The sequence below is a fragment of the Salmo salar genome, chromosome ssa27 (assembly GCF_905237065.1).
Source record: "Salmo salar chromosome ssa27, Ssal_v3.1, whole genome shotgun sequence".
Lineage (NCBI taxonomy): Eukaryota > Metazoa > Chordata > Actinopteri > Salmoniformes > Salmonidae > Salmo > Salmo salar.
The window spans coordinates 19,726,990-19,738,035 of NC_059468.1; the positions used below are offsets into that span (position 1 = coordinate 19,726,990).

Sequence of the window (11,046 nt, forward strand, 5' to 3'; positions counted from 1 at the left end):
AAATTCAAGATGAGCATCCACATTCCTGCTGCGTATTGGTCCTCTATTCCCGACGACAGCCGTTACAGAACAGGTATACAGATGTGAAATTCACACTTTCTTTTGGACAAGAGAAACTCTAGCACACTTGCATTTTTTGTTTTAATACCACCATCAATGTTCAGTACCAGATCCATTTTTCAATCATTGAGGGCAACATTTCCCACCTGACAGGTGTCTTTGCGAAAGGAAAATGTTTCCCATTTAATTGTTTTAACAAATCTGCAAATATTTTTTATTTCAACATTATCCCTTTTGCCAGGTGTGTCATTGATAATAACTTCCATAGTACTGATAGCTATGTGCTTTAACAAACATTGATATTGGAGCATTGCCAAACCTTAACATATAAGTACCTCAAGGAAGCAACGTTCAACAGATCCTCACTGAGACCTCACTACAACAGTCATGATGTACCAGGCTTTTCTGCTGACGATCCCTCTACTGATGGTGTTTCAGACGTCATGCATAAACACTTCACCGCTTGATTCTGTAAAAACGATTGAGCAGGCAAGAGCTCCAAAAGTTAGCTTGAGCCGTCTTGGTGAGCTAAGAAATAGGGCTAAATTCATTGGCAGAAGCTGCAAGGAAGTGAAAGACCGATATGGTCAAGCTGAAGACGGTCTGTACTACCTGACCACATCTACTGGGGTGGTGTACCAGACCTTCTGTGACATGACCACAGCGGGCGGCGGCTGGACTCTGGTGGCAAGCGTGCACGAGGACAACATCTACGGGAAGTGCACAGTTGGCGATCGTTGGACCAGCCAGCAGGGCAACAATGCCAACTGGCCACAAGGGGAAGGCAACTGGGCCAACAGGAAGACTTTCGGAACAGTGGAGGCAGCCACAGACGATGACTTCAAGAATCCTGGCTACTACGACATAGATGCAGAAGACATGTCGGTGTGGCACGTTCCCAACAAAACGCCCTTTTACCACTGGAACCTGGCTGCGATCATGCGCTACCACACTGAGAGGCGCTTCCTCCATCTGTACGGAGGAAACCTGTACTACCTCTTCCACCGCTACCCGGTCGAGTACAACGTTGGGGCACACCTGTCAGACAATGGACCCTCCATTCCCATAGTGTATGACCTCGGGGACAAAGAGTCCACCAAAATGTTCTACAGCCCTAACACTAGAGGGGAGACTGAGGGAGGCTTTATCAGTTTCAGAGCCATAAACCATGAACGAGCGGCAACAGCCATCTGCTCTGGGGTCAAACCCAAAGGCGGTAATGTTGAACACTACTGTATTGGTGGTGGTGGGTTTTTCCCTGAGGGTAATCCTCTTCAGTGTGGGGATTTCACTGGCTTTGCCTGGAATGGCTATGGGACCCATATAGGCTTTAGTGTATCAAAACAGATGCTGGAGTCAGCTGTGTTACTCTTTTACCGCTAATTCACAGTGCATTTACTTTTCTTTGATTGCATGATAGATAGATTTGAAATGAAAAAGTACATTTAAAAGTAATTTAGGTAATACCTTTTATCCTTTTTCTCTATTAATCCATTACTATAAAAAAAACATCATGAAGCAATAACCATTCCATTCATCATGAAAATATTTGAATCTCACACAATCATTAAATGCTTATAGCTGATAGTGACAAGTATTATTATGTCATGTGAGGCTCTTAATAACTGAATTATGGTAAGGTTACTGTAAACCACTTTGACACCTGTTGTGTTGGGGTGATGGGCGCTGGAAATTCAGTGTATGGATTGTGTGTGCTTGTTTGAACTTTCTTCCTGCAATAATATAACAATAAAGTAGTCTATAGATCTGAGAGCATGAAATGAGCCTACTGTACTTTTTCATTATAATATTTCTCACTTCTTTTTTTGTGGGTGTGTCGGGGGGGGGGGGAGATGAATTTACTCCTCCAAATTTGTCTAGAGAGATTTAGTGGACATATTCTGAGAAGGGGAGAGAGGACATATTCTGATAGAGAGAGAGAGAAAGAGGACATATTCTGAGAGAGAGAGAGAGAGAGAGAGAGAGAGAGAGAGAGGACATTCTGAGATTGGGAGAGAGAGGACATATTCTGAGAAGGGGAGAGAGTGGACATATTCTGAGAAGGGGAGAGAGAGAGGACATATTCTGAGAGAGAGGACATATTCTGAGAAGGGGAGAGAGAGAGGACATATTCTGAGAGAGAGGACATATTCTGAGAGAGAGAGAGAGAGAGAGAGAGAGATTCTGAGAGGGAGAGAGAGAGAGAGAGAGAGAGGACATATTCTGAGAAGGGGAGAGAGAGGACATATTCTGAGAAGGGGAGAGAGTGGACATATTCTGAGAAGGGGAGAGAGAGAGGACATATTCTGAGAGAGAGAGAGAGAGAGAGAGAGAGAGAGAGAGAGAGGACATATTCTGAGAAGGGGAGAGAGAGAGAGGACATATTCTGAGAGAGAGAGGGAGAGAGAGGACATATTCTGAGAGAGAGAGAGAGAGAGAGGACATATTCTGAGAGAGAGAGAGAGAGAGAGAGAGAGAGAGAGAGAGAGAGAAAGAGATTCCAAAGGAGGGAGAGAGAGGAGAAAGGACATGTTCTGAGTGCTGTAATGATGCCTCAGTGTATTGACATGACTAGCCATGTGATGTTTTGAAATGTAGATATACATTATATGCTGCTGGCTGTCAGATTAAAACATGTTTGTCACTTGAAGAAAGACACTGGGTATGATCATATTTAATTAATAGTTATCCTCTGGCACACAGACATGGCTGAGAGGCAGCATGTGACACAATGATGAAGGGAAGAAAAGATGCCAGCCTGGCCTAAGAATGTCCATGGCCATACAGCATCATTATTTCTGGGTCTGTTTCCCTGGTTGAGGCTTTCCTGGAGGTTGAGAGCCAGCGATGCTACCACCACTATCAGAGGAAACGACACATAACTGGGGTGTTCTGGCTAACACACTTCACCTTGTGTTAGGATCACAGTCACACACAGCCGTACACACACACAGCTCACTCTCTCAACATGATAAGCAGAGGTATGTCATGGTCATGGATACAAACCCTATATAGGACACAAAGTTATGCTCCTTTGGGCGAGCCCTTGAGAGCATACATCATCAGAAATCACTCAACAGACGTCATCAAATCAAATGTGCAGAATAAGTGAAATACTTACCAATAATGCCGTTTTAAGAAAAATAACTGTTAAGAAAGTATTTACTAAAATAAAATGAAGTAAAAAATTCATTAATTAAAATTTAAAAGAAGAAAATAGAAAAATAACTAATAATTAAAGAGCAACGATAAAATAACAGTAGCGAAGGAATATACTGGGGTGCGCAAGAGATCAGTGTACTGTCTACACTCGGTCTGTTGGTTTTCTAAAATACAACAACAACAACAACAACATCTTTAACCATTGGAAGTTCTGATACCTAAGGATTCCGCAACGCAGTTAGTGGAAGTTTGTGTCCAGGATTCCTGCAAAAAAACACACACAATAGTTAGCAGTTAGCCGTCATGCTAACAGAGCAAGATAACACTAGCAGTACTAGAGTCAAAACACCAGTGGTATTTGTGTCTACGTCGGGGCACAAATGCGCTAGATGCGAGATTATATCTAAGTGAGAGGAGATAAATAAGGTGGAACTGATAAATAAACAAATTATTTATCTGTTCCAAATATGTCATCAAAGCTTAGGAAAGAGATTCTCCGGCTACTAGCTCAGCTGCGGGAAAAACAAGATGTAATTTCAAAGTACTTTGATGCAGCCCAGGCACACAAAATTTCAGTTCTGAATGCTTCCTTCGATGAGTCGGGCGATACTGACCTGCTCCAATCCACTAGACCAGTGGTTCCCGAACTTGTTATACGCCTTCAAACAATCAACCTCCAGCTGCGTACCCTCTCTAGCACCAGGGTCAGCGCACTCTCAAATGTTGTTTTTTGCAATCATTGTAAGCCTGCCACACACACACACTATACGATACATTTATTAAACATAAGAATGAGTGTGAGTTTTTGTCCCATCCTGGCTCGTGGGAGGTGACAAAGAGCTCTTATAGGACCTGGGCACAAATAATAATATAATAATAATCAATAATTTTGCTCTTTATTTAGCCATCTTACATATAAAACTTTTGTGTTCATCGAAAATTGTGAATAACTCACCACAGGTTAATGAGAAGGGTGTGCTTCAAAGGATGCACATAACTCTGCAATGTTGGGTTGTATTGGACAGGGTCTCAGTCTTAAATCATTTTCCATGCTAGTGAGGGCCGAGAATCCACTCTCACATAGGTATGTGGTTGCAAAGGGCATCAGTGTCTTAACAGCGCGATTTGCCAAGGCAGGATACTCTGAGAAATCTGGCAGTGGCTTCTGATTAAATTCAATTTTCACAGAACCGCTTGTTGCAATTTCAATGAGGCTCTCTTGTTCAGATATCGGTAAGTGGACTGGAGGCAGGGCATGAAAGGGATAACGAATCCAGTTGTTTGTGTCATCCATGTCGGGAAATTACCTGCGTAATTGCGCACCCAACTCACTCAGGTGCTTCGCTATATCACATTTGACATTGTCCGTAAGCTTGAGTTAATTTGCACACAAAAAATCATACAATGATGGAAAGACCTGTGTGTTGTCCTTGTTAAAACTAATGCAGACAGAATAGAGCTCCAACTTCTTAATCATAGCCTCAATTTTGTCCTGCACATTGAATATAGTTACGGAGAGTCCCTGTAATCCTAGATTCAGATCATTCAGACGAGAAAAAACATCACCCAGATAGTCATGTGAGAAACTCGTCATCATGCAAGACAAGTGAAAATTATGGTTAGTAAAGAAAACTTTAACCTCGTCTCTCAATTTACAAAGAAAATGTGTCAATACCTTGCCCCTTGATAACCAGTGCACTTCTGTAGTGCAGAAAATACACAAGAGTTCAGGGGCCTTGCTACTGTACTGTCCAAAACGTTTTTCAAGCTGTCAGGCATTCCCTTGGCAGCAAGAGCCTCTCGGTGGATGCTGCAGTGCACCCAAGTGGCATCGGGAGCAACTGCTTGCACCCGCGTTACCACTCCACTATGTCACCCTGTCATGGCTTTTGCGCCATCAGTACAGATACAAACACATCGTGACCAGCAAAGTCCATTTGATGTCAAAAAGCTGTCCAGTACTTTAAAAATATCCTCTACTGTTGTCCTGGTTTCCAGTGGTTCGCAGAAGAGTACATCTTCCTTAATTGACCCCCCATAAATGTAACAGATATATACCACGAGCTGTGCCTGGCTGTGTCTGTTGACTCATCCAGCTGTAACGCATAGAATTCACTGGCTTGTATGCAAAGGAGTAATTGTTTCAAAACATCTCCTGCCATGTCACTGATGTGTCGTGAAACAATGTTGTTTGATGAAGTCATTGTCTATAGTTTTTTGGGCATTTTCCCCCAGTATTGTCCCAGCCATATCTGTGGCAGCAGGAAGAATTAAGTCCTCCACAATAGTATGGGGCTTGCCTGTCCTATCCCCTCAGTAGCTCACCATATAAGACGCTTCTAGCCCCTTCTTATTAATGGTATCTGTTGCTTTTAGACATGTCTTACTACTCAAAAGTCGTCTTAATTCTTGCTTGTTTTATTTCTAAATGTCTGCACAAGAGCGAAGGTTTCATCGAGTTGCGAGATAGTACTTTGCACATATAACACACTGTGGCTGAGGAAAGGCACTACTCCTAATTTAATGTAGTTCTCATCATATTTGCACCTCTTTGATAGTCCAACGTCCCTGTCTGTTGTTCAGTGCTTCCCAGGTCCATATGGACCGTTAGTGGAATTCCCGCAAGAGACTAATGGTTAATGTGATTGGATGCTAAATATTTGACTAGGCTACCTGTATTTGTCACGATCGTTATATAAATAATCAGACCAAGGTGCAGCGTGAGTAGAGTTCCACAAAACCCACCCTTTCCTTGAAACTTCAAATCAACAAAGAATTAACGAACGTGCAGTACGTAGCGCACATAGGCACTAAACAAAACAATATCCCACCTCGCAGGTGGGAAATTGGACACACTAAGTATGATCCCCAATTAGAGGTAATGATATTCAGCTGCCTCTAATTGGGAGCCATACACACACACCAACATAGAAAATAATATCTAGAAACCCCCCCAGTCACGCCCTGACCTAAAACACCATAGAGAACCCCGAGGGCTCTCTATGGTCAGGACGTGACAGTATTTGACATTGTGTTGTTATTTCGCTGAACACTAGATGGTTGAATTAAATTTTTGGCAGTGAAGTGAGGCTACTCAGGCAGAAAAAAAAACTCATCTAAGTGTTTAGCCCCGTTGGAAAATATAAATGGACTGTTTGAAAATCTGAAGATTTAAAAAAATAAAATAATATATATATATATATATAGTTTTTTTTTTTAAATGTGATTCACATTTTTATTTGGCGTACCCCCAACAGTATTGCGCGTACCCCTGGGGAATACCTGCACTAGACAGATGGTAAGCTCAACTCCGTGGCCAGTGGGAGAATGGACACTGGCAAGGCGAAGGGGGTCAGGTGGGCGGCAGTCTGGTCAGCCTCCATATATATATATATATATATCCTAGAAGATCAGATCCAGTTATTAAACAGCTTTTTCCCGCTGGAGGCGTACGTACCGGCCCCGGGAGTCAGGTCTGATCCTGGGATTACACCAACAGCCAGCAGCCGTCCAGGGACACTCTCCACAGCTCAGCTGGTTGCTGATCAAAAGAAACAAGGCCTTGGGCCCTCCTCCATTTCCCAGAGGTTTCCTACGCAATCCACTGCTACATGTACAGTGAGTCAGGCTGGCATGAGTCAAAGCACACCTCATCCCCCTTGCCCGAGGCAGGCCCATTCTGTTTCACCTCTTCTTTCCCCATCGGATTCCATCACGACCACCATCGTCATGGGCAACTCGATTGTGAGAGGTTTTGGCCTGCCTGGAGCTTGTGGGCCGACCAAGGTCCACTGTCACTAAGGTGCACGTGTCCAAGACATCAACTCCCTCCTGCCCACTACTCTAATATTGGCACCATTGTCACTCACGTTGGATTTAACAACATTTGTTTAAAGCAATCTGAGAAACTGAAGAATGACTACAGCATTCTCTTGAACACCCTTGTTTGCACAGGGAAGAAAACAGTCATCTCTGGCCCCATGCCATGCTATAGAAGGGGTTCGGAGCGTTACAGCAGCGTCGCTGCCGTATATGAGTTCCTGAAGAAACTCTGTAAAGACAGGAATGTCTTCTTTTCTGACTTGCTGTGGGAGCAACCAACACTCTTTGAAAGACATGGGATTCACCCTAAGCGCAGGGGTTCCAGGATTATCTCCATCAACATAACAAACTTCTTAAGAGACTGACGGTCTGGGTTTGATAGTGCTCCAGTCCTCCCTGTCATATTAACCAACAGAGGACATGGAAATCGTATTATTTCCCAGAGAAATAGAAGTGCAGTGAATGTAAGTAACCTCATCTATGTTCCTTCAACTGTTAGCTCGAGAGTATTGTCTGCATTAATCATATGCACATTGAATTCCACTGTTTGCACTGAAACTGTCTGCCTTAGGAAGAAGCCCACTGTGGGCAGCCCACTCAATACCATTGATTCAAATGTAAACGTCACTGACATGTCTACTTCGGATCAGCCTCTCAGAATAGCACTAAAAACAAACAAATAACCAATAAAAGGACTAAATTAACATATGTAGCCTGAGAAACAAGGTTCATGAAATTGACAAATTATTATCATCAGAAATTATTCATATTCTGGCAATCTCTGAAACACACTTAGATCATTCCTTTGATCATATAGTAATAACTATACATGGTAATACAATATATAGGAAAGATAAAAATGCAAATGGGGGAGGTGTTGCTATGTATGTCCAGTCATATTCCTGTTAGGCTGAGAGAAGATCTCATGTCAGATGATGTTGAAATAATATGGCCTCGGTTGGGTAAGTTATTTTCTAAATGTAATCTGCTACAGTTACTAGTTACCTGTCCAAAATTGTAATCAATAACATAACTTTTGGATTGCCCAAACTCAGTAACGTACTCTGATTACATTCCGTTACTTTTAGATTACTTTTCCCATGGCATTAGAAGAAGACACAAATGTATGTTACCAATTTAACGACATCTATTGCAGGATAAATTAATGTTAAAGTTTACATAGCTGGCCATATATGGATATTATTACATTTTACTTTATGGGTTGATTATGTTGGCTTCTTCTAACCCATCACTTTCAACTACATATAATAATACGATTAAATCATATCTTTACATTAAAAACCAAAGTCTATCAGAATTCCAATTATTCAAATAAATGTTATACCCCTTGATCATCAAGAATAGGACTTGGATTTACATTTGCAAATGTTTACAAACATTGCAGTAAAACAAGCTTATATTTTGGGTTGTCATGGAGTGTGACAGTTGAACTAAGCTCCTGATGCATTTATAAGTTATATTCCTCAAGAATCAATGGATATACAGTACCAGTCAAAAGTTTGGACACACCTACTCATTCAAGGGATTTTCTTTATTTTTACTATTTTCTACATTGTAGAATAATAGTTAAGACAGCAAAACTATGAAATAACACATATGGAATCACGTAGTTACCAAAGATGTCATCAAGGAAAACCTTGATGACAGCCTTGATGACAGATTTGCACACTCTTGGCATTCTCTCAACCAGCTTCATGAGGTAGTCATCTGGAATGCATTTCAATTAACAGGTGTGCTTTTTTGAAAGGTAATTTGTGGAAATAATTTCCTTCTTAATGCGTTTGAGCAAATCAGTTGTGTTGTGACAAGGTAGGGGTGGTATACAGAAGATAACCCTATTTGGTAAAAGATCAAGACCATATTATGGAAAGAACAGCTCAAATAAGCAAAGAGAAATGACAGTCCATCATTACTTTAAGGCATGAAGGTCAATCAATGCAGAACATTTCAAGAACTTTGATTTAAGTGCAGTCGAAAAAACCATCAAGCACTATGATGAAACTGGCTCTCATGAGGACCGCCACAGGAATGGAAGACCCAGAGTTACCTCTGCTGCAGAGAATATGTTCATTAGAGTTACCAGCCTCAGAAATTGCAGCCCAAATAAATGCTTCACAGAGTTCAAGTAACAGACACATCTCAACGAATTGCTGCAAAGAAACCACTACTAAGGACACCAATATGAAGAAGAGACTTGCTTGGCCCAAGAAACACGAGCAATGGACATTAGACTGGTGAAAATCTGTACTTTGGTCTGATGAATCCAAATTTGAGATTTTGGTTCCAACCGCTATGTCTTTGTGAGACGCAGAGTAGGTGAACCGATGATCTCCGCATGTGTGGTTCCCACCGTGAAACATGGAGGAGGTGGTGTGATGGTGTGGGGGTGCTGTCTGTGATTTATTCAGTATTCAAGGCACTCTTAACCAGCATGGCTACCACAGCATTCTGCAGCTATACTCCATCCCATCTGGTTTGTGCTTAGTGGGACTATCATTTGTTTTTCAACAGGACAATGACTCAACACACCTCCAGACTGTGCAAGGGCTATTTGACCAAGAAGGAGAGTGATGGAGTGCTCCATCAGATGACCTGGCCTCCACAATCACCCGACCTCAACCAAATTGAGATGGTTTCGGATGAGTTGGACCACAGAGTGAAGGAAAACCATTCAAAAAGTGCTCAGCATATGTGGGAACTCCTTCAAGACTGTTGGAAAGGTATTCCAGGTGAAGGTGGATGAGAGAATGCCAAGAGTGTGCAAAACTGTCATCAAGGCAAAGGGTGGTTACTTTGAAGAATCTAAAATCTAAAATATATTTTGATTTAACAGTTTTTGGTTACTACATGATTCCATATGTGACTTTCATAGTGTTGATGTCTTCACTCCTATTCTACAATGAAGAAAATAGTACAAATAAAGAAAAACCCTGGAATGAGTAGGTGTCCAAACTTTTGACCGGTATTTAATATACACTGCTCAAAAAAATAAAGGGAACACTAAAATAACACATCCTAGTAGTTGAATGTGCTGACAACAAAATCACACAAAAATAATCAATCGAAATCCAATTTATCAACCCATGGAGATCTGGATTTGGAGTCACACTCAAAATTAAAGTGGAAAACCACACTACAGGCTGATCCAACTTTGATGTAATGTCCTTAAAACAAGTCAAAATGAGGCTCAGTAGTGTGTGTGGCCTCCACGTGCCTGTATGACCTCCCTACAACGCCTGGGCATGCTCCTGATGAGGTGGAGGATGGGCTCCTGAGGGATCTCCTCCCAGACCAGGACTAAAGCATCCGCCAACTTCTGGACAGTCTGTGGTGCAACGTGGCGTTGGTGGATGGAGCGAGACATGATGTCCCAGATATGCTCAATTGGATTCAGGTCTGGGGAACGGGCGGGCCAGTCCATAGCATCAATGCCTTCCTCTTGCAGGAACTGCTGACACACTCCAGCCACATGAGGTCTAGCATTGTCTTGCATTAGGAGGAACCCAGGGCCAACCGCACCAGCATATGGTCTCACAAGGGGTCTGAGGATCTCATCTCGGTACCTAATGGCAGTCAGGCTACATCTGGCGACCACATGGAGGGCTGTGCGGCCCCCCAAAGAAATGCCACCCCACACCATGACTGACCCACCGCCAAACCGGTCATGCTGGAGGATGTTGCAGGCAGCAGAACGTTCTCCACGGCGTCTCCAGACTCTGTCACGTCTGTCACATGTGCTCAGTGTGAACCTGCTTTCATCTGTGAAGAGCACAGGGCGCCAGTGGCGAATTTGCCAATCTTGGTGTTCTCTGGCAAATGCCAAACGTCCTGCACGGTGTTGGGCTGTAAGCACAACCCCCACCTGTGGACGTCGGGCCCTCATACCATCCTCATGGAGTCTGTTTCTGACCGTTTGAGCAGACACATGCACATTTGTGGCCTGCTGGAGGTCATTTTGCAGGGCTCTGGCAGTGCTCCTTC

At 42.7% G+C, this 11,046-nt stretch overlaps 1 protein-coding gene across 1 annotated transcript; it reads left to right on the top strand.

Moving 5' to 3' along the window:
* The first annotated feature begins 406 nt into the window (after nucleotides 1-406).
* LOC106588632 (intelectin) lies at nucleotides 407-1,841 on the top strand. The gene has a single exon (XM_014177805.2). The coding sequence runs from the start codon at nucleotides 448-450 to the stop codon at nucleotides 1,441-1,443; it is 996 nt and encodes a 331-aa protein (XP_014033280.2). The 5' UTR covers nucleotides 407-447; the 3' UTR covers nucleotides 1,444-1,841.
* The last annotated feature ends 9,205 nt before the right edge of the window (nucleotides 1,842-11,046 follow it).